General features: G+C 35.7%; 1 protein-coding gene across 2 annotated transcripts; it reads left to right on the top strand.

The window, feature by feature from the left end:
- Positions 1-9263: 9263 nt before the first annotated feature.
- On the top strand, positions 9264-24141 carry AGA (aspartylglucosaminidase). 2 transcript variants are annotated; one of them, NM_001006445.2, is made up of 9 exons: positions 9264-9431; positions 11151-11304; positions 11901-12013; positions 13678-13790; positions 14744-14855; positions 15562-15637; positions 16459-16566; positions 18712-18845; positions 19638-24141. In NM_001006445.2, the coding sequence occupies exons 1-9, from the start codon at positions 9305-9307 to the stop codon at positions 19736-19738; spliced, it is 1038 nt and encodes a 345-aa protein (NP_001006445.2). In that variant the 5' UTR covers positions 9264-9304; the 3' UTR covers positions 19739-24141. The 2 variants fall into 2 exon arrangements, with proteins under 2 accessions (NP_001006445.2, NP_001385022.1); NM_001398093.1 differs by lacking the exon at positions 16459-16566.
- The last annotated feature ends 381 nt before the right edge of the window (positions 24142-24522 follow it).

Here is a 24522-nt window from a genome sequence, read left to right on the forward strand (position 1 = left end):
TGAAAAAAATGTAAATTACTCATGGCATTTATGTCAACCTGGATTTTTTTTCCCTAGTGTTGTCAAATTTTTAATTTTGGTAATTAGAATTTTACAATTCCGAAGTAGTAAAAAGTGAAGTATGCTTAACTATCAGTTGGAAATGAAAGGCATTTCTTGCAATGATGCCCTTAATTTTAACTGGATACATATGGACATCACAATGATATTAAGCCGTAACCTATAATTCATAAGTTTTAATTTCAAAGACTGTTTGTTTGTGTGCATACATATACAAACATTTATTAATCTTTACTGCTCTATGGGGCAGTAGTGGACAGCACGACCAGATGCAGATAATCCAGCTGTGTACCTAATTACAAAGTCATTTGTTAATCAGGAGTCATTCTCAGTGGTATCCTTACTCAGTTAGGTTTGTTTCTGTTAGTTTAAAATCATTAGAATTCACTTAAATACATACAGCTCATGGACTCTAGTGCTTCTTCTGTTTCACAAGACAAACACTGGAAAATACTGATTGAAAGTCCATGCACATATCTGACTATGTCAAATGTAGGGGAAGTTCTATGTCCCATCTGGTTTTCGAGGGAATTTTATTACATCTCCTAGATATATTTTTCAGCTTCTGAGTATTATGCTTATTGCACAAATTGATTTTTAATCTGTTTTTCTCCTTGACTGAAACCTGTTTTCATGAGCGAGACACTGAAATGGTATTCTCTTTCTTCTGCTACTTCTGACACGCTGCAGATAGAATCATAATTTCATACTTTCTGTAGACTAGCAGGAGTCTGTATTTGTGACTTCAAAGCCAGATATGTGCAAAGCTAATGAATGTAAGATCTTAAAAACAAGCAGAAGCATTACTTATAACTAATGCTTCTATAGCTTTAGGAGTAAACACTAGTCAAAGATGATGCTTTTGGTGGAATATCTTTCAAAGATCAAAAAATAAATTGCAGAAAAAGGACATGCTAAATTTTTAAAACTACAAATGTACTCCTTTCACATTATCTGATCTATTTAATACCTGATTAATATTCTAACACGACAGATTTTATTTCAAAGGGCTGAACAGACTCAGTCTCATTTATTTTCATATACCCATGTAGCAATTGGGAGTGTCACAGACTATATGACAGTTTAGTAGTACACAAACCGCTATGGGGAAATCGTAGGAAAAAAAAACAGAAGGACAGAAATGGTAACAGTTTAAATTTGAAAGCAAACTTTACAGGAAAGAAAATTGAAACTGCTGAGGTGGTAAACATCACAAACCGAATTGACACCAGCCATTCACACAAAGAATGTGAATCATTTGCCGGAGTAAGCACGTGAAAAGAATGTGCCATCACTGTCTTAAACTGATGAAGCTGTTTTTAACAAAGCTCTGTATACTACGACATACTTCTGGTACTGGAAGATAGCACAATCCCTGATTCTATATACTTTTTGTGTGTGTGTTAAATGGAACAATTTGTATGCCTGATATGAAATTACACACTAAAGTCTATTAGAATGCATGCTTGATTGGAGCAAACTCTCATAACAACAATAAATATAGCATAGAACACAACTTCAGCAATCACTTAGAGAAAACTGATGGCACTTTTTCAGTCAAAGCTAAAAAGACAGCAACCACCTTTGTTCCAATAATGATTTTACTGATTAAAGTAGCTCCCAGGAGGTACATTACTTAGGCATGATCATGCTTTCAATTCAAGGATTACTGAAATTTAAAAAAATGGTAGGAAAGATTTCTATACAAATAAAACAATGTATTTTCTCTCAAAGTCTGCAAGTAGTTTAATTTTAAGCAATGCTTACTGGGATAGGTCTTTTGGACAAAATTCCATTAAGTATCGTGACATCTATGGTTTAAGTCAATACTTCAGTATTTATGGGAATTTCTTACAACTCAACAAAAAACAACAACGTAATAAATGATATGGAAAAATCAGTGAAACTTGTTTGAGTTGTTATGACACAGGGCAAGGACAATTGTTGACGATTGCCTGCTCCTCTCCTTTGTTGACATGCTCCTAATAACTTATGGTTTGATTAAAGATCATTAAATTGGCACGTTTCCACAACCTTTTCTAGCTGCCAAGTAATGCATGCAATCCTTCAAAGGAGTTCAACAAAGAAAGATGATGCACCTAATATAAAAGAAAAAAATCAGTGAAGTTCAATTAAGATGTTTTCTGTAGAAAAGAAAATATAGGGTGGGAGTATTTCCATCATCCACTTGCTATTCTATATACCTCTGCCAATATCACTGCCTCATTTAATGTGCTGCTCCTCTTCAGTCACTTACAAACCCACACTAAACCACAGGTCTTCACTCAGAGATGCTGTGCAGCTGGGCAGGCACTGGTGGATGTCAAGAGAGTTCTCTGAAAATAGATCTTACTGATGTGGAAGAAGCTGCAGGCTGTTTTGCACATCCCTGAACTAGAAGATGTAGAACTAGAGCCAGCATGACCAGATAGCTGCAGATGTAAGTCTAGGCTGAGCAGTTATTTGGGGATTCACTGTTTGGAACTCAAGTGTTTACTTTCCTCAACAGTCTCCATTTTTAGAAACCAGCTACTGGTCACACTCAAAAAGGGATTTGTATTCCTGCTTACTATTTTGTCCGTAATTTCACATAGTTGGTAGTTTAGAAACCGTGCATGAGTCAGGAGCTTGCATAGCTTTGTGGGTGTAGGATAGGCACATTTTAAACCTTACTACTGCAAACTATCATTTATTTGAAATGTTATACAGTACTCTTTCTAAGTATAATCTTGTAAATATAAATTATGTGTTCTCTCATTACATCTTGTTATTCTGACTACAAGGGAGCCAGATGTGATTAATTAGTCCTATTATGTGAAGTAACATATTCATGCAAATTCTGAGCACTTTCTGGTGAGTGAATTGCCAGTACAAGGGTTAATCCAAGCCACAGTACACCATCTATTATTCTTGAAATGGATTTCACTAAAACAAACTAATGGAGTAATGCCTGTAGGATAAAAGACACCCACATATTTTTATTGCTTGTGATTATGAGTTTGAATCTTAAAGTCACAGAGTTGCCTTTCATATATGAATTCAAATAACACATGATAGAATATATAATACAAGAAATGTGTTGTGATAAATGGGGGAAAACAGTTAATGTTGCTTCTCTTGACAAAAAAATGTTATATAGCAAATACATGTTTTAAGTTCAAATTCTGGCAGACTATTTTTACAAACAAACCCAAAAAGTATTATTTCTATTTTGAAGCTTGATCATTTTATTTTATTGAGTCATAATAAGGCATCTTATACCATAGCAGCTCAAAATTAAGACCTGTTTGGATGGAGGTCAATACAGCAACTCCATAATTTAAGTGTGGCATTACTCAGCTTTTTATTAAGTTTTAGGATATTCCGAGTATGCTAAGCAAAACAAAGTGCTAATAACTTTCCACTTTTCTATAACTTAATCTGCCAATTTGAGCTGGTTATTTAAATATGTGTGTGTATGTGCACTTATGTACAGGAAATTTCTGTGAGGAAAACAGCAAAAGGCTGTATTGTGTTCAGTGTTACCAGTGGTAAAATGTAACAAATGTACTGCCTTTTCTATTCACCATATTTATGAAGGTTCTGAAGCTTCTTAATCAAAATTCAAGAATTAATCCACATTATTGCATACAAAAACTATATTTAATAGATAAACCCAAGAAAGTCAGATAATGTACATTCTAATTCTGGTCTCTTATATCAATACCGTGCCTCTGTTTATCACTCAAATTAATGACGTTTAGCTTGCATAAGACTGGTTTAATAGAATAGAATAACTGGTGCATAAATTGAAAACTAAGCAGAAAGGAGGATACAACCACCCTTTCAAAACATATGGATAGTTATTTGGGTAACAGACATGTGATAAAAATTATATCCTAGAAATAAAAAAGCAATGACAAGGGATCCGTAACAATATGGAAATACAAATTTATGAAATTCAGCTCTTTTAAGTAAAGCCCACATGATGAGGCTACCTCTTTGAATAGGTCTACAGATGTTATTGTTATGGTGATTGGCAAGGTTGTAAAATTTCAAATTTTTGAGCTGAACTAGATTTGCTTCTAAATAAAGAAGAACTGGAAGGCTACTGGGAGAATGAACAGACAATAAGGAAACTGGACTTGACCAACAGGAATTTTTAGCTTAGTGATGATTTTGATTAACATTTTAGAAGATCATTTTTATCTGAACAGATGTATATGAATGCGTTCATGAAAGTCAAGACAGTGAAAAGATGACTATATATGATGCTAGGCGGATTTAGTAATAGCTGCCTTGTATGCCATTACATGTATTGCTTCCAACTAATGGAGTCCCAGGTCAGAAGGAAAGATATGCATCCTTTTTTTTAAATGACCTTCTGCACCCTGCATGGCATAGAGCTCCAGGCAATAGCCCTATGTATCCCTTAGTTGAACTAATTCTGCTGATGAGAGAATACTCATTTACTGGATACTTTTCCAATGAGGCCTTTGGGACCATCTACACCAGTGAGGGTCTGACAATCAGTTCAACTATTATTTATTCACAATATGAATTCATATTTATACTACAAAAGTAATGTAGCCTAACCTTTCAATGTGTCTCTAAAGTCTAAATTCAAAATGCAATATAAAACAACAACACTGGAGAGAGGAAGGGACATAGTATATTGAGATTTATCTAGAGAATGTGGTGAGTTTAACACATGAAGTTATTTGAAAAGTGAATATCAAAGACGAGAGCAAATGTAAGAAACAATTCCTTTTCCTGAAGAAAAAGCTTCTGAATTTGAGAAACAGTTATACTGGATAAAAACACACAAAATCAGAAGAAAAACTGCTGCTCTTGTGTCAATCTACACAGTCTCCTTTGTATTCTTTGGCTCTACAGCGGTGTGACTGTGAAAAGTTTGAGATTATTATACTCAAACAATCAGATTAAATCCTCACAAAATAAGTAAACCCAAACTCATAGTTACAGCTGTTGGCTTGCCCTGTTGTCTCCAGGCATCATATCCTATGATTTAATCAGTACAGAAGGTCAATTTCTGGCACAAAAGTGAACTCAGAAATGTAGTGCTAGCCCATAACTTTGTATTTCTGTGCTTTGTATCTCAGTCAGTTCATCTTAAAATATAGTTGGTAAAATGCTATCTAGAGAGTTTTTGTCAGAGATTCAAGCTTGTCTGTCTGAAGGCAAAAAAAGATGCAATTTCCACTTAATAACCCCTGTCATTAGTATCTGAGTCCAGAGAACTTCCAAAGGACAATAACTGAATGGTTGGTACATTGCTGAAATAGATTCTCAAAATGACTTTGACCTGATTTGTACACTTCTGCAGTGGCTTAGAAGAGCTGCAGAGCTGAAGATAGACTCAATTCAGACATCATGAAGTAGAAACTAGCACTTTACCTCTACACATTCCCATTCTTAAAATGTCTTTAACATTTTTCAACCATGTTTACATTGAATATTGTAAGTTTGTGGTAACTCAGCAAGCTTTATGTGGATGAACTTCAGTATGAGACACAGAAGTCAGAATGACAAGGGAATACATGGAAAAGTACAGAGAGGTATTAGTTTGTCCTAAGCAAAAGTTAGTTACTTTTCTGCAGAGAAAACACCTTGGACAGAGAACTATGTATAGACATCACACAGCTTTCTTTTTGAAATCAGGGGTCAAAAATTGTAAATTACCTATCAGAGCAATTACTTATTACTTTATAGTGTTCTAACCCTGAAAACACCACAGTGTTGCACATATTGATATGCTCTCTTGTCTTAGACAATGGTAACTCAAGGACAACCCTATTTAAAAGTCTTGGTAGATAGACTCAAATCACCTGAATTAAACATGGATGCTATAAGCTGTTATATGTATTTATAAGAGAAGTTTCTGGTTGCCTTCCTCTAAACATAGAAACTTTAAGTATGATCATTAACAAAGTTGAGGTAACTTTCAGAGTTCGAGGAAGCAAACTGTAACTTGCTGTATTTGTCCAACAACTTTATTATTGCCATGGATCACATTTATGAAGACATCATAAAGTTACAAACAGTTGTAATAAAAAAGCAGTTTCAACAATGTAAAGTGGCCCATTACATGTTCCATGTGACAACTTTATTACTGCAGTGGACCAGTGTAACAATTATGAGAAAGAAATATATTACACCTAGCTTGTTTTGAGACAGAACACTACAACAGGCCAAAACAATACTGTATGAACACAATATGTTGTAACACATAGTAATTATTTTGAGGTTAAAAAGTAAGAGTGTATGCTGTTGCAATTGAACAACATGATTAAAAACATTGGTAACAAAAACAGCTTTAGCAATGAAGATACCAATATTAATTGGTTAGATACGATTAATAGTTTTGTGGTTATTTTTCTTATTACATATATTAATGCTCATTAATGTATCATCAAGGAGTGCAAAACTAGGACACACCGGTGCTACATGCTGTACAAATTTAAAATAAAATGGCAACATTTACCCAAAAGAGCTTACAGTGCAGATAAAACACACATGACAGATGGGAAAAGAGGAAGATAAGAAAACATGAAAAAAGTATGGGAAGTAAAGGTCTTAATAATCTTGTGACTTCGGCATTGCACGTTTTGACAGATCTCATGCTGATGTTGAGTTTTTAAGGAGGATTCAGAGGAGGATAACTAAGTAGCTTTGAAAATATGTACAAAGGGCTCTTCTCACACTATTCCTGAGAGAGAGCATAAGGGTCTTTCCTAGAAGATTTAATAGGCAGATGATGGGGATATCCATGATAAATAAAACTCTCCAACCCTTCCGGTGTCATTTGGTCAATGAGAGAAAATACATAGCAGGAGCCATGAGAGGCATCAGAGGGAAAAAGAAAAGATTTCAAAAACAGAGATCATAGTGCTTTCACACATTTACCCAAAGCGTAAAACTGCAGCTTAGGGTAATTTGAAAATGCATTTTAATTGCGAGCAAGATGGATTCAAAATTCTAAGCTTCATAATAAATGCTTATCAAACAGTTGAATATTTTTATTAAGAAAATTACTCTCAGGTTTGGTTTCTATATGTTTGTGTATGTTAATATTCGAATGTGTCAGTAAAATCAAGATAAAACTGTGAACAAATTTAAAATATAACTATAATACTTAATTAGATTTCAAAGCACACTTAAGGAAAATTTGAGACATCAAAAAGGAGCTAGGCATGCATTTTTGAACAGATGGCGCTAGATTAGGTCACAGAGATGTAATTGAGGTCAGATTATGGTCACTGTAGGAATAGACACTGTCCATGAAAGAGGTGAATTTCTTCCTGCGTTTTTTCATTAATTGCTTTGTGCCATTTGATCTTGGTGCTTTCTGTTGTAGATTCTTTCAGAAATCCCTTGTCCATAGAAGCTTTTCTGTAGTATATTATTTCAATATTATACATTTGAGGAAAGATTCTGATAATGGAACCACTGATTTGCTTTCCAGCTGCAGAAACACTTAAAAGTCTCACCATTTATTTACTTACAGGCTGTGAGATATTACTATCAGGAGATGAAGTACATTTTTGCTTTTGGTGTAGGAAGAACTGACTGAAAAGATCAGATAATTTTCATGACAATACAAACAAGTTTTAAATTCAAAGACCAATTTTTAAATACTTTGTATCAGAGACAGAGGGCAAATCAAGCATCCAGATAGATGTGGCAAAACTAACTCATAGGGTTTGAAACATACTGGTCAAATTATCCTCACAATTTAGCATATAAAAACAGAATAATACTATCAACCCAGCTGATAATCAAATGTCAGCCAGAAGGGATTATGGCTGTCCCAGAGGCAGGGTTTTATTACTTCATAATGGTCCATTTTATCTGGTTAAAGAAAACAATATTTGAAAAACATCATGAATGTATCAAACTCTAAGAGCAAGTTTGATTATGTTTTCCTTTTTACTTATTACTCAAATTACTTTGTCAAAAATCTTGTTCTCTGTTTTCCTTCAGCTAACATTAAATCAGATTTTTTATTTTGGCCCTTTTTTTCTTCTCTAAAAGCTTTTCGGAGAAGTACGTGACAGAAATAGTAATATCAGAATAGTAATATCAGAAATAAATCAGCTAACAGTGTTTACCTGAGTAAAGTTTTCTCTGGGTTACCCGCAGTTTTACTGTTGGGAACTGGCAGAAACCAAGGTCATTATTACTAAACTCAGACTCAATAGTGTAACTGTATTTTATTATTTTCTGACTTCCATTGTGAAGGATAGTACATTCGTTTTGTGACCACCATTTGATTCCAAACGGTGTGAATCATTTGGTGCAATAAAAATAATATTGCTTTAGGCTTTCTCAGCCAGCTTGGGCACACTTACAATTTATGCATACCTACAATTTTTGATCTTGTCAGGCACATGAGATCCACTTATCTCCTTACTGTAAATACAAGACCTGCTACAGTGACGGTAAAGTGTAACTGAGGTTGGCTCATCATGTATCATAGAATCATCACAGAATGGCTTAGACTGGAGGGTCCCTAATGACCACCCAGTTCTAACCCCCACTGTGGGCTGTGTGCTCCCACCAGCAGGCTGCCCAAGGCACACCCAGCCTGGCCATGTGTGCCTCCACGAACGGGGCATCCACAACCTCATTGGGCAGCCTGTCCAGCACCTCACCACTCTCTGAGTAAAAAATGTCATCCTAACGCCTAATCTAAACCTCCTCTCTTTTCGTTTAAAGCCCTTCCTCTCTATCCCATCGCTATCAGACCATGTGAAAAGCCAATCCCCCTCCTGCCTGCAAGCTCCCTTCAAGTGCTGGAAAGCTGCAATGAGCTTTTGTTCTGTTTATCGCGAAGAACTGGGGACACTGAGTTGAATTTTTTCTTTCTTTTTATTTTTATTTATTTATTTATTTTAAGTGGCCTATTTTATCTCCACTTCCTCTGGTAGAAGCAGACGCCTCGCTTTTTAACGCAGCTCAGCGCTGGCTACTGCCGAGCAGCTACCTGAATACCGTCAGCCCTGAATGCAACGGTACATCCCACTGGCGACTAAACTCCTTCTGACCAGTAGGGCAACGCACGTGCTTTATGGCTTTGCAACGCAAGAGGACGGGACCTTTCGGGGACCGGCACCAGCGGCAGCCCACCCCGCATCCGGACGGCCTCCAGCCGCTGCCGGCTGCCACGGCCCGGCCCCACGCGCATGCGCGGCCTCCCCTCCCTCCGCCATGTCATGGAGGCGCCGCTGGGCGGAGCGTGGTGATGGCGGTGGCGGGGTGTGCGTCCCTGCTACTGATCGCGCTGCAGCTGGCGGGCCCGTGTGGGGCGGCCGCTACCGCTCTGCCCGTAGTCATCAACACTTGGGCGTTTAGGAAGGCCACAGAGACAGGTGTTCCGGCGGGGCGGGGCAGGGCAGTGCCGGCCACAGGGGCCGCTGGTGGGGGGGGGGGGGGGACGACTCCTGGAGCTGGTGGGGGCCGCGGGCCGGCAGACGTCCCGTTAAGGGGCTGCGGTGTAGGACTAGGCTCGCTCCTATTAACGATCAAAGCAGGTTTGCCTAGTGCAAATCTGCCGGCATAAATTGAATGTGCATAGTGATTTGAAGGGGCTTATAGGCTGTTTTAGCATAGTTGGGTTGTAAATAACTCTTTAGGGAAGTCGTGAAATGAATTACCTATGAAGCGTTGTGTCAGTCACCACTGAAATACTGACTGGAGAACTGCAAGGCCTTTGTTTTGCAGCTTTTAAAAACCTGTTAAGGCTGCTCACATCAATAAGTGGAGTAGGAATTGGAGCAGTACTCCCCATGTTCAAATTGATAATAAAGACAAGCATATGCAGAGTTGGGTGGTAGGTTTTGTTACTTTTTCCTTGCTGTTTTTTTCCCCCCTTGGCCGGTTTTCATGCAACTGCATTCAGTGTTGGTGAAGATAGGAAGTTCATAGGAAGTTCTGCACAAACATGCATAGGAACTTATGGTAAGGGTGGCAGAGCAGTGTAACAAGTTACCCAAGGAGGTTGTGGAGTCTCCTTCTCTGGAGATATTCAAGATCTGCCTGGAGATCTTGACCTGTACAGCCTGGTCTAGGGAGCCTGCTTTGGCAGGGGGTTAGAATAGTGATCTCACAAGGACCCTTCCAGCCCCTACAATTCTGTGAATCTGTGAGATGGGATGCCTGGAGGTGGCTGCTACTAAGTAACGTGTCACTGCTGCCAGAAGGAGCTGGGCTGTGTGCTTCTGCTGTCTGCTGTGCTATGTCTGGCAGGTGGTGGAGCACCAGCAGCAGCAGGAGGAAGCAGGATTGCAACCGTCAGTAGCAGCAAGCTCAGGCATCCTGGAAATGTTGCCTGAGGTCCAACCTTGTGAAATGCTGCATGTGTACAGAGCCTACAGGCCCAGTTTATTTAAGTTGTGTACAGCTGGCACATCTGTGATGTCTTACAAAACAGTGCAATGATCTAGATGGTAAAGAATAGAAGACTAAGAGTTGAACAAGGGAAGGTGTAGACTGGTATTTGTTTGTTCTTATGCGGTTACTGAGCAGCTTTTAGATCACTGTTTTTAATCTTTAGATCTTTCTATTCTGCAATTTTGTTTTGGTGAAAGCTTTGCTTAGCCTGCTTCTCCCTCTGGCTGCCCATAAAAAGCTTTAAATAGACACTGGTGCAGTGTTTGCTGGTTCTGAATAGAGGAGGTTATTTAATATACAGAAGTTGTTATCATTATTAAATAATACATAAATAACAATTAGTAAGTAATAAAATAATATATTATTTAATTACAGTTTATTATTTATTAATAACAATACATTCTCAGGGGGGAAAAAAAAAGCTTTGTTTCTCAGTTAGAAACACTGATTAGATTTAAAAACAACAACAACAAAACCCCACACAACAGTGTTTAGAAAATTAATAATTCACTTTATACTGAATATGTTTATATTTTGCCTTTATTTAGTTTATAAGTAATAGTGGTATAAGATCCTTCTTGTTTGTTTTAAATCCACATGTATAGTGCATTTTCATGGTGTCCATCTAGAAAACAGTCTTTAAGCAGTGCTGGAGATTCTTTTCATTGGTGATCTTGAACTATTTGTGTTGGTTACAGCATGGAGAACATTACAGTTGGGTGGTTCTGAGCTGGATGCTGTTGAGAAAGGCTGTGGTCAGTGTGAGATTGACCAGTGCGATGGGAGTGTGGGATATGGAGGAAGCCCAGATGAAAGTGGAGAAACAACACTGGATGCAATGATTATGGATGGGTAAGATAACTGTGGAGGAAAAAAAAAAAGGTATCTGTAATTTTTAACACATTTTAATGTAAAATTTGTCATAGTGGTCTTATTGGTTTAACTATGGGCAAGTTCTTATTTCACTTGACGGGAGGACAACCAAGTATGTCTATTAGGGAATTTTTGCACTCAGTAACCCAGCTCTTGATAAATAGTTGCAAAGGGAAGAGTTTGTAGCATCCTAAGCTTTTCCTTTAGATTAATTCTGTAGCCATTGTCTTCTGTACTTTATTTACCATTTTAGACTGTCCTGTTTAGAAAATAATTGCTGCTAATTGGTTTGGTTATGAGTTTGTGTAACAAAGTAGTTACCCCACTGAAAATATTGTTCTTGGCAGACTAACTGTTACTTCAGCAACATCTCTAACCTATGCAAGGTTACAATGTATCAATGTACCTGTCAGTTTCTTCTCTACTAATGGGATGCCCACTTGTTTGTGGAGCAGGACAATTAAAGCAATATGTTAAAGCGACAGATTTTTCATTTTACACGAGGAAAAATTTTACCAAATACAAATTATGCAACTATTTTTTTTTAATAAGTTCTAAATATGTCTTGCTTCCAGCAACACTATGGAAGTTGGGGCAGTTGCAGATCTCAGACATGTGAAAAATGCAATCGGTGTAGCACGAAAGGTCATTGAGCACACTAAGCATACATTATTAGTGGGAGAGTCAGGTAATTATTCCTTTTACTGTTTCTGAATCTTAACCTCTTTATGTTATAAATCTGTTGTTAATCTTGAGTGGAGGGATTCCCTGACAAGCAAATAAACGTTGTTAAATAGCGCTGAAGTGTTTATCATTACATGTGTATGAATTAGATTTTATTCCATTGTTTACGTGTGAAAAGAAAAATACAGCTTTATGGTATTTTACCAATTTAACTCCAATGATTAACTTGTAATCCCAAGGCTTAGCTAGTAATACTGATAACAGATATAAAAACAATTTGATACAACATGGTATAGAAACTGAAGCTGCTAGCTGCAAATATTTCTTTTAAAATCATGGAGTAACTGTCTAAAGAATTACAGAAAGAAGATGCTACAGTGCCATATTACTATTTTAGTTTATATTGAGCACAAGTACTGTATTTTTATATATAGTTTTTTATAGTTTAAAAACAGTGGTGAAGATCTGAATATAGGCAATCACTTTAGGAGGTGTGTTCCTGGGCATCATAAAAGAGCAAAATTGCAAGCTTGAGGAGTACTTTAGGTTTTAAAGAACAAGCTGCTTCTTTAAGAATTATGCTAGTTTCAAAAAAGCTATATGTTGCAGGAAAGTACTGAATAGTTAATGAAAGGTTATATAGCTCATCACTGAAGATTTTTAAAGCATATGGGGCTGCTCTGAAAGAAATGTGTAGATAAGTGTGGAAGTTGGGACTTAAAAAGAGGAGGTGTTTGAACTTTAAAAATGAGTCAACTGCTTTGAAGCTGATAAAATACAAGATTCTTGAAGATTTCGATGTATACAGAATGATAGAGGAAATTAGTGCCACCCAGCTTTTTCTATTACTCTACAGAGGAGTAAAGTATGGCAATAGAGGAGGTGATGACTGTTTTGACAAAAGACCCAAGAGAAGAAAGATGGATTTGCAGATGCTATTTAATTCAAGCACTTGGTCATTTATTAATTGGCTTTGGTAAGAGATTTAATGGGTGGTGCTGAGGAAAAAATTAGGTGGTAAAGAGGAGGAATAAATGTTCAGAAAGCTCCATTCCCCATCACAGGCAAATATCAGAGTACTTTTAATTAATGATTGTAGAATGAACAGAGAAGAGAAGAAAGGTGAAGAAGAAACTGAAGAATTAAATACTTATTTAGATTATATTTTCCAGTTTAGGAAGATAAGTGTTTGCATAATGAAGTCATGTGGACAAGGCTGTTATGTTGAGTTATACCAACACAGAGCTGAGTCTGGTGAGGTAGATTCAGTGCAGAATAATTACAAGTGAGGAAAAACGTTATTTTGGTCATCGTCTGCCGGGAAATTTTCAGTTCTATCTCAAATAGATTGGAGAGTTTCATAATCACAGTGAGGCTGACCTTTTCTTCTTTTGTTCTTGTGATACTTAGCTGAATATCCTAGTGAGAAAGTTCAGACAGGAAAAAAAAAAAAATTAATAACTCTCCTTCCCGGAATAGAACCAGCTTCAGAGGTCATGAAAGGATGGTGGACAAACATAGGCAAGCACAATTTGATTAAAAAATTGTGAATTGTGAACATCAATGTGTTTCATAAGATGCCACTTTTCTATGATTCCATGTATAAAGACGCTTTGATTGCATCTGCATTTAAGATGGGTTTTTTTTGTTTTGTTGTTACTTTTAAAGCCTCCCTGTTTGCTGTACGCATGGGGTTTCCATATGAAGATTTAACTACCCAAAGATCTCTTTCGATGTATTCAAGGTGGCTTAATCAAAGCTGTCAGCCGAACTACTGGAAGGTACTGTGCAGTCATGGTGAAGGGGTGGTATTAGGCAGTCATTGCTGCAATATTACCTCTTCCTTTCAGCTTACGTTGAAGTTTTGCATGTGTGGGAAAATAACTGTTCCATGTAATACACAGAACAAACCTGGATTTGTCAAATGCTTGGACTCAAGAAGAGTATATGACTAGCTCTTACTTAAATCTTACAATTTTGACCTTGCTTGCAACAGAGCTTTGATATGGGATATATATATGTTTTTGGTTTTTTTAAACTCTAAATTTGGGCAGAACTTCTCATGCTAAACAAAGCAGTGAGAGTACTTTCTGATGCATGGATTTTGGAATTTCTGGAATGAAATCTTACAATAGAAGTTACCTCCCATAAACACAGTGGCTTTATGCAGAACTGTGGACACCTCAGGTCAGTGCTGCCATCTGTGTTAAACTTGCCTTTTGTTTTATTTTGGTATAGCTGTTGCAGGTTTGTACATTTGTGCAGTGTCTTTGTTATTTCTTGCATCTAAAATGCTGCATTGCTGAGCCATTTTAAACCAATCCGTATTCTCATTTTCAACTGTTCTTTAAAGTTCTTTAACACTGAATTGGTGTAATATCTTGAAATCATTGAAGTAAACTCAATTTACCCTTTTTAAAAGTTTTTAAAGTTTTTCTTTTTTAAAAAGCTTTTTTTCTTCATTTTGCTGAATAATGAACTTTTTTTGGCCAGTTTTTTAAGCAAAAGAGAATATCCAGTTTCATGAACAATTTACTTGAAGAACCTTTTTACCATGTAATACCAGAAGTCAGTTTTCATTCTTCAAGCAAACCAAGTGTAGGATATTAGTACAGCTGCATAACTTACATATCAGGCATGTAATACTTGTGTAGTAGTTTATAGATATTAAGTGTAACATTTTGAAATTAATCTGAAATGAAGCATAATTTATTATTCATGCATATAATTACAGAATGTGGTACCAGATTCTTCAAAATCCTGTGGACCATATAAGCGGCTTGAAAAAGTTTCATTTGAAGAAGAGACCATTTCACAAAGAAACGTTCATAATCACGATACTATTGGTAACACCTTTTGGTAACTCTGTTCCTATTTTTTTTTTCCTCATTTGTCTGTTGATTAACCCATACTGAGTTTAAAGCAAAATATTTCATATAAAAATCTGATTTCATAATATTTCATTGCTATTTATAGTGATTTCAAGACTGTTATTTATTTGTTAGGATCAAGTTCCTAAATGTAGGATATATTTGCCCAGTGCACTGGCTGTACAGCCACTTCCTTCCTCTTTTGTTGTCTCTTGTTATTATCCTATTACTTCTCCCTCAGACACCTTAGCACAACTGACTGGGCAGTCAGTTTTCTATATATGCTTAGAAAACTGATCAAGGTTAAAAATAGTTATTTTTATCTTGACTGTAGTTAACTTCGGTCATGTCTCCCGTGTAGCTGTCAGACCAACTTAAAAGGCTTTGCAAAAGTGGGAGAAATGAGTAAAAAGTTAGACTTGTTGCCAAAGGCAGAGTTTGTCAAATTGTTCTTAAACATACGAAATAAAGCATACTTACTTTTTTCTTCTTTCCTGTTCACAGAATAGAAAAAGTTTACAAATAACTTCTTCAAGAATACAATTTTTCTGTATTTCAGCATATCAATAACTTTAAAAATCTGTCTATCATGGTTCTATTTGATGGTAAGACACATAGTGACAATTTAACATGTTTGTCTGCAGTGAGTCTGAGTATGTTTCGTATCTGTTGAAAATTGTAGGAATGGTTGTAATTGGTAAGAGTGGAACCGTTGCTTCTGGGACATCTACTAATGGTGGCGTCCACAAAATTCCAGGGTTAGTATATCTAATTTTGCAAAGAAAACTTTTTTGTGTTTCATTTCCTGTGTTAAGCTTATGTTAGATGAAACAGCATATATTTTAGAGAGAGACATTCACAAAATCATCTTATTTATGGCAGTGCCTTGCAATAACTAAAAATGCTAAGAAACATACAGCTTGTGTGAAGGAACATTTGCTTTTCTGGTTAATTTGTTAAACTGTTTTAATTGTCCGTGCAGGTATACAAAAACAAAAATGTGTGAAGTAAATTTAAGGCAAGTCACCAGAAATGAGTGAGCCTTTTTGGAAGGTGCACGTTCTCCAAATAAATGTACATAGAATCAGAGCCTCAGGCCTGTATTTTGTCTTTGAGATTTTTTTTTTCTCCCCAGTTAGGAATTGCATTTGTCAACCAATTCAGACAACTTCTGGATTTAGCAAGAGTTATTGAAAATAGTTGTTGCCCTAGCTGCTCATTGTTGCCCACTGGCTAAACCTTACCACCCTAACTATATTCAGGATAATAACAAAGACGTGTACACTGAAGGTGGACTAAGCCTAAGAGATCAGTCAAGTTATCGCAGATCTCTTTTGTCAGTGGTTTTTATGACAAGACTTCTGACTGCAGTAAAGTGACCTCTTTACCTGTTCTGTTCTCCTATAGGTTTAATGCTAACCCATCTGGAGCTGATAAGGTTGACGAAATTAAAGGTGTACTCAAGCCATAAGAACTTTCTGATATTACACCAAGAGCTATTACATTAGTATAATATCACTGGCATTAGTAAATTTCAGTTCTCTTTTGTAGAATGCTTTTTCTTCATTGTTCACTGCAGCCGTGTTGGAGATTCTCCTATAGCTGGAGCAGGATCGTATGCTGATAGTACAGCTGGAGGAGCTGCAGCCACTGGGGATGGTGACACCATGATGCGGTTCTTACCCAGGTTTGTCCTTAGGGCAGACTTTGCTAGCTTTCAAATGCAAAATGGAAGCTCAGCAAATGTCATTATTGACTGAAAGACTGTCTGACTTATTGGTTCTTGAAGTGGGAGAGAAGGGAGTGTAAGTGGGAAGAACAATAGCAAGATCAAGTCATCCTTAAAAATTAACACTGAAATTCTGTCTAGCTGAGAGCAGACAGACAGCAGTAATGAACGCATTACCAACCTGCGTGTTCTTTAACAGAACAGATGAGCTTTTTGCTCCGATGTGTTTTGCTGTGGGAGAAATAAGTCTTATAAACTGTAGAAAATATGATGAGTGACTCTTGGATTACTGAGAAATGCAGGGGAGTGTCACTGTAAAGATCATGTAATATCTAATTTGAAACTGGAAGAGATGGGTTAGTGCTGTCATTGTATCTGCATAAACTGTAGAAGTATGGTTGTTTACATCACTGAGTGTTGACAGCCATTCTAGTGGGCCAGTCTCAAAAGGAAAGCTTTATGGTAGACTATGCTGAACATAATGAGCACTGATGCTTTATGGAATCTAAAGCAGTGGCCTTCACATTACTCAAGTATGCCTTCTGAAACTCTGGCTGTTATGGATGTCTTACTGACAAATGTATATTTTTAAAAGTTACAGTCTTGAATGAGCGTGAGGCTGTTCCAAGAGAGCCTTGAAATAAAAGGCGAAGTAATTCACAGCTTTGAATTCACAAAGCTGTGAATTATTTTGAGGAATCAGATACTGGCAATAGTTATGAGCTGGGTTCCACTATGAGATTAATCAGTAACAATGTATATTGCTCCTTAGTGGCCTGAAAAATCTGTCTGTAATGCTTAAAATGTTTCATGTTTGCTTCAATTGGTTTTTGAGAGCTCAGACTAGACAGTAGATCAGATCTTTCTTAATTTCAGGATATTCAAGTATTCCCAAATAAAAAATGAAGACGTATTGTCATAAGAATAGAATTGATCTATCAGAAAACCAGCAGGTGTCAAATCAAGGGCAAAATTTCTAATAGTTTCTGACTGCTTTTTTTTTTTTTTTTTTGAGACAACATCTTACTTTATTTTGATTATTGAGGATACCCCAGGAAAATATAGCTTTATATTTAGATAGTTATAGTTAAATAACTTGAACCTTTCTGATTAATATTAAAAAACAAGGGTAGTAGGGAGTCAGAGAATGCAAGGAAAGGTCTCTTCTGAGGCACTTTGATGACATCTATAGTTAATGCTATCTGTGGATGAGTGTTTGTTAGTGTAACAAGTTGAGGTATTTATTTATGTATCTTTCATCAAGACAAAATTTAGTGGTGTTTGCTTTTGAGTAAATTATGCATTGTCATTTAATCTTCTGCTTCTGAAAGTAAACAACAATAAAAGGTTGGATTGTTGGTAAGTTTTATCACTGATGACATCTTGGAAATGCAATTGATCTATCTCAAATTTTGCCTGTGTTGACATTTGTATAGTGATGCAAAGGAAATTCATCTTGATTATCTTGCATTTAGAGTAAGATTTATTATTATTTTTTAAATATTATCTTACAAAAATTTTGAAGGTAGCTCAGAGTCTTGATCTGAACATTATACCTTCATATTTATGAAAGAATTTTTTTTTTTTCAATTCTGAGTTTTTTCTGAAGCTTGCATCTCCTGAAGAATATTTTTAATGCTTACTGGAATAAATAAATGGGGCTGAGGTGTGTGTTATTTCAGAGGTTGTTTTGTTGTTGCTTTTTTTTTTAACAAATGAAATTACCTTCAGATAGGTCATTTTGAAAACTAGTAATAATTCCTCATGTGGAACTTAGTTGTACAATAAAAAATAAAAGCCATCAACTCTTCAGCTACTTCCTCACTGTTGTTAAAGTGATCTGTGGCTTAGCCTCTTCTACTGCAAATGATCAGGTTACCACAGTTTGGTCTTGCCTTAGAATAGCAGATGGCATAAATGATGTCTTGAAATCCCTTTTAGTATTGTTTCTAATAACACTTTATTGAATAATAATTGCTAATTTGTAGTTTGTTTCCATAACTCAAAGCACTCTAAATCTCTCAAGGTAATATCTAACCTGAGTTTGGCTAATTGTCTGGATGTGGGGATGTTTTTATTTTATTTTTTAATTGTTTGTTTTAGCTATCAAGCAGTGGAGTATATGAGGATGGGAACAGACCCGACAGTAGCCTGTCAAAAAGTTATTTCCAGGATTCAGAAGCATGTTCCGAAGTTCTTTGGTGCTGTTATATGTGCTAATACAACTGGAAGTTATGGTATGTATCTTGCTCAACAGACCAATTTTGCTGACCCTGACTAGGTCACAGATATGCAAAATTTATGAGGGACTTTAAAACAGCAGTCATTAATTACTCCTTAAGTACTGCAGCAATATTGCCATTCGTAATATCAAAGGCTGGTTATCAGGACAACTGGCCTCATGTGAAATTGAGATATTTTAATTTCTCCTCTGCATTTTGATATTTTAGATGTTTACAGAATTTATGTAAGACTTCATAAAAATAAAAAGTATTTACAACCTTTATGTGTTCTCCTAGATTGTGTAAGATTAATTTAAAGTCTTTTTTTAAATATGGCATAAGGCAGGGAGATTGTGGTTGTTAAGCATAGCTTCAAAGCAATCCAAGATCAGTCATTGTGCCAGGCATCTCATTAGTAAACTCTCAGATCAGTAGCAAATATAATTTGCTAATCAACACAGCTTATTTAGTTGGACTGCTTATTGCTATTCTTTGATCTTTTATTTCTCATAGTTCTGTGTTTAAGAGATTAGGGTTGGAGGAACTCATTAAGTTAATCGGGATTGAAAGATAGATACATTTTTTTTCTTAACTTATGGTACTGTTTTGAGTTGTATTATAGAACAGACAGTAGAATAGTATTTTTACTTAAAAATAAATACTTTCAAGATGTCTTGGGCTAAACAGATTGTAAAAGAATAATTAAACCATTGTAGAAGAATTAGCAATTGGGTGTTTATTAGAGTAATTTATTATCAAACTACACTAATCATAAACTTATCAAGTTATATATTTTTTCTTTCCCAGGTGCTGCATGTAATAAAATTCCAGGATTCACTCAGTTTCACTTCATGGTTTTTAGCCCTTTGCAAAGTCAGCCGGTTGAGCAAGTAGTAGATTGCATTTAATTTCTTTTACCTTATTAACATCTAAACTTAGAGGAGGAAAGTGCTAAGATTCCCAAAGTATCACTTTTTAAAATATTTCTTTGATTTTTGTTGTTTTATAATCACGTGAACAAGTATAAAGATATGTTGATGTGGATGCTTCACTGTTTTTAGTATATTCTGTTTTCAAATTGTGTAGTGCTGTTAAACTTAAGCTGTAGTTATCTCCTCAATTTGCCAAATTATTTCTAAATGATTTCAGAGAGATATTTTAGGGTGAGATTTTTAAAAATGGACTCTGTGCACTTTCCTGAAAGTGGATAAAACTACAAAATTATAGTTAGTGCTGGCACTTTCACAGTTAGCATGGAGGGATTCTGCTTTGTTTAAAAATCAACATTTAAGTGAAATGGCTGAAATTAATGTGCCTCACTACTGAAGTCATTTAAATCAGGAATTTAATAGATGTTACCTTACATCTCAACTCTTAAATTTTCCCAAACCTAACAGTCAAACTGTGGTTCTAAATACCATACAAAGTTACCTATTGTATATTCACTTCCAGGCAATGCCAAGTTTCACCCACTTTTTTGGGAAGTAGAGATTTGGTCATTGGAAAAAGGTCTTTTGATGAAAGCTCATAAAGTAGACAGGTTATCGTCCAGCATATACAGAGATGAAGTGTCTGACAGCTCTTCTACTGTCTGCTTTCTTAAGAGCTGAATAAGCAAAAGTGGTGTATAATAACCACTGTCTAGACATTCACTTTTCCATTTGAAAACAAGTGTTTGGCAGAAATCTGGAATAAAGGGCAGGGGGGAGAAAGGTTTCTGCCTCTACACAGGAGACTTATTTTAAGAATGTTTATTTGTTATTCTGAGATTTAGTCCTAATTTTTTCCTTCCTCTTGAAAAGAAAATTATGTGCAAGTGCTAGCAAGCAAGGAAAGAGAATTGAAGAGTAGTGGTGAAGATTTTGAAGTCTTAATTAAAAGATTGAGAAATGAGAGAACTTTTCAAAATAGCTGAAAATGTCTTTGAGTGGAAAGAACATCCAAACATCCCTGTTAGTACAAGTTTTCAAGGAGTGTTGAAATCTGTTGACAGTAAATGGGATGTGAGACTGATTTTTCCACATGGCAAATTGAATTATGAATCTTAATCACAGTGATTTGTCACGAGTGTGCTGTGTGCTTACATTTTCCTAAAGCATATTACCACTGCAAAGATGCAGTTGCTTGCCTAAAGCATGGTAGTTAAAGCAAAAAAACAAACAAACAAAAAAAAAAAACAAAAAAAAACTAGTTTAATCACTTTCTTCAACATCTTGAGGATGGTTCTACAGGTATATGTGATCTGTGTGCAACCTTGAGTTTAATATGAAAAAAAAGGGGGGAGGGGAGTCAGGCAAGAAAAATGAGTATGCCTTTTCATCAACACTTGAATTATTCTTCGTCTACTTTAATAAAATGTTTTGGTAATAAAAGCACACTTTAATGTATCTTTTTTTAAGTCAGGTTGTTTGGTGCTTGTCTACTGTGCCTTAGAATGATTCTTACCTTATGTTCCAAGATGTACGTTTAGAAGCTGGAGAAAACATTCAAGCTACAGTAGTCATCTTTAATGGTCTGCTGTTGAACTAGGTCAGGAAACTCATTTATTTGGAAGATTTCCTTCTGTCACTGCATCTTTGGAGCACCTAATAATACAGAGTTCACAATAGGCCACACCAAGCTTTTGTCAAAGGAGCTCTTATTGTATAAATCTGCAGCGGCTTATGGTGTTTTCTATCTCTCCTACCTACAGCCATTCTGCCATAGCTGCTGTAGTTTAAAATGGAGTGAATGAAACACTGTCTGTACCTGTAACTTCAGGCAGTCATGTACAAATAGATAAGTAAAATCCCAGTGATTATTTCTTCAAAGATAACGTTGCAAATGTTGAACATAGCAGTTCAGTTCTGCAGCTGAACATTAACATCTCAAACTGCTGCAAGTGAATTTAGGATTCATTTTCCCGAGAGCTTGAGAACATTGGTGATATGCTTTCTAGTGTGTTTATGTCACTGTGTTAGCTAGCATAAACAACCAGAAGTTATGACTACATGCTGAAAGTGATCTGTAGAAGTGTATTTGAAGTCATTGAGTTACAGTTCTAACTTTCTGTGTAGCCTGCTCATCCTTACCTGAGGAAAATTACTCATCTCCATGAGATGTACATATTTAATACATGTGGTTTAATGAGGTAAATTGCTTTGTCATGCTGAGTTATCATAAATGAAAGGATTAGTTTGTGTGAATTATTTGAATATACAGTTAATTTGACAATGTATTAAATTACAGATGTGCTGTTCTGGTATTACAGACAAATGAGTAATACTTTGTTTGCTGTGGTTACAAAAAAAAAATCTTTTGCATTTATGGAATTTTTTTGGAAGTTTTTCACTATACTACAAAATGCAAAAGAAAATGACACAAAATATGAGACTTGCAAGTTAGCGATAGGATTGAATGCCTCATGTCTGCGTGTTTTTGTTTAAGTCTTTAAGTTCATTAGCTTCAAGCTAACCTGCTTCTTTCTAATGCTTCTCACCAAATTATCATTTCATCTGACATAGTGGGGGAGGGAAACACCTTGGTGATACTGTTTCATTTACTCTAGCTCTGATTTAGAAGTGATATATGCTAAGCACTGAACTACAAATGTTCTTACTGGGGGGTCTATTCGTTATTCCACATAAGTTCCATTAAGTTTACAGCAAAACAGCATTGCTGAGTAACTACAGAGTAGATTCTCAGGATTTTATGACCAGTTTCACTGTTACTGTTTGAGCTGCTGAGTCAAGTGGCAAACAATTTTAGATCTTTGTGCATTTAGCAATAATTGCTGTGTTTTTGTTTTCTTTCTTTCTTTTTTTTTTTTCCCCAGCCAGTTGGAAGCAATGTAGGTGAATTCACCTGCTGGTGCAATACTCTTGGCATGATTAGTTGTTATTTACAGTGACAGGTGGTGATAGGTGAAATAAAAGCAATTAGCAACTTCAAAGCATGCCAGTTGTTGTGAGATTTCCTCTTACTGGTGATTTTATTTCTTTATTTTTTTCTTAGTGGGACAGGGGAGTAAGTATTTGAAAGATGAGTTGGTTGTTCATTTTGTTTTTAATTATTCTTTTTCCCAGGTAGAGTCTTACAAAAACAAATGTGTTGTAAATATGAAGGCTTTTTATTGTTTAGAAATGATGAGCTCTTGTAACACTTCTGCTTATTTTCCAGGCAGACTCCAAATTACACTTCAGCTGGAATTTCATTTGCTGCCAAATCTTACTTGTTTTGATTGCCTCTGTTGTTTAAAACATAAAAAGCTGTGAGTTCTGGCACTTGAACATAGTTGCAAAGTTGAGTTGTGTTTTAAATTTATACTTTCTTACCATTTGTCATTTGAAGATCTTAAGGAAGAAGAACTTCAGTTAAGCAAGACAAACAGTAATGTTGGTGTATTTGAATATTCTAAAGTACAGATAGAAAGAACCTGCACTTGGTTACTTTTAGAAGATAGGCACACAGACATTGCTATCAAACCTAAACTTCCAAACAGGAGGAAGGCTTTTGTGAAAGTGTCAGCTTAAGTGAGACTTTCTGACTGTATTTGCAAGCTGTATTAATCTTTGTAGTATGTGGGGGTAACCAATCACAGAAGGTGCAGCATGGTGCTCTGACTTTGGCTCTTGTTGTTATGAGATTAAATGTTTAAAATACTTCTTTATTGGGAAGTATTTAAAAGAAATGAAATTATATATTTACATATGCACACTTACATGTTACAGTAATATTTCATAATATTATGCAACCATAATGTTAAATCAGCTTGTAATTGCAAAACTGAAATGGGAAATATAAGCTAAGTACTTTCTCTCATATAAAGTTTTATAATCTGGATGTTTTATTGTTTGAAAGTGTCAGGAATGTTTGCCTTCATGTTAATTTCTGCAGGCTATGTTACTGCATTCATTTTATTCCTAACCTTCAGTTAAATTGTTTAATAAGTTCTCTGTTATTGCATGGGGCCTTGGTAAATTAGATTCTGCTCAGCTGTGTGCAGTAAATAAGGTTTTTAGGCAAGTTATTTTCCTTTGTCACCAAAACTGTCCTGCCTGCCTTCCTGCCCCATGAGAAGATTTTTTGTTTGTTTGTAAGTAGAAAAACATATTTAGTGTTACCTATTGAAGTAATTAGTGACTTAATGATTTAAATATATATAGAAGTTGCATTTTTGAGCAAATTGAGAGACAACATCACAGTAGATTGTACTATGGCAATACTACAGATTTAAGATTATTCCAAGACAGTCACTTTATGATATATGTTATTTATGGAATACAGTGTGACAGGCTATTTGACAATAAAAATGCTTGTGTTTCTTGCTTAACACTGCTCCTGGATATTCATTATTATGAGAAAAATTCCATGGCAAATTATAATAATCTCTGAGAATGAAGGTTTGATTGGCAAGGTGATGCATAGAAAAGTACAAAGCAGCTAAAACTTTCCATAAATTAATATTTGTATCAGCGGCGCTCTTTCTGAGAATTAAGAAGTGATACAGAATTAATTTGCTTGTTTTTGTTGCCTAATCAGTTCTTGGGTTACATTTTCTTTCTTAAGGATTTACGGTAATACATGAAATACGACACTGTAGATTAAAAGGGTGAATGTAAAAATTATTATAAGCATGTCTAATTCACATACAGTAATGTTTTGTTAATTTGGTTGTTACTGAAGGCTAATTTTCATCTTTTGAAGTAGAAAA

This window comes from Gallus gallus, chromosome 4, assembly GCF_016699485.2.
Source record: "Gallus gallus isolate bGalGal1 chromosome 4, bGalGal1.mat.broiler.GRCg7b, whole genome shotgun sequence".
NCBI lineage: Eukaryota > Metazoa > Chordata > Aves > Galliformes > Phasianidae > Gallus > Gallus gallus.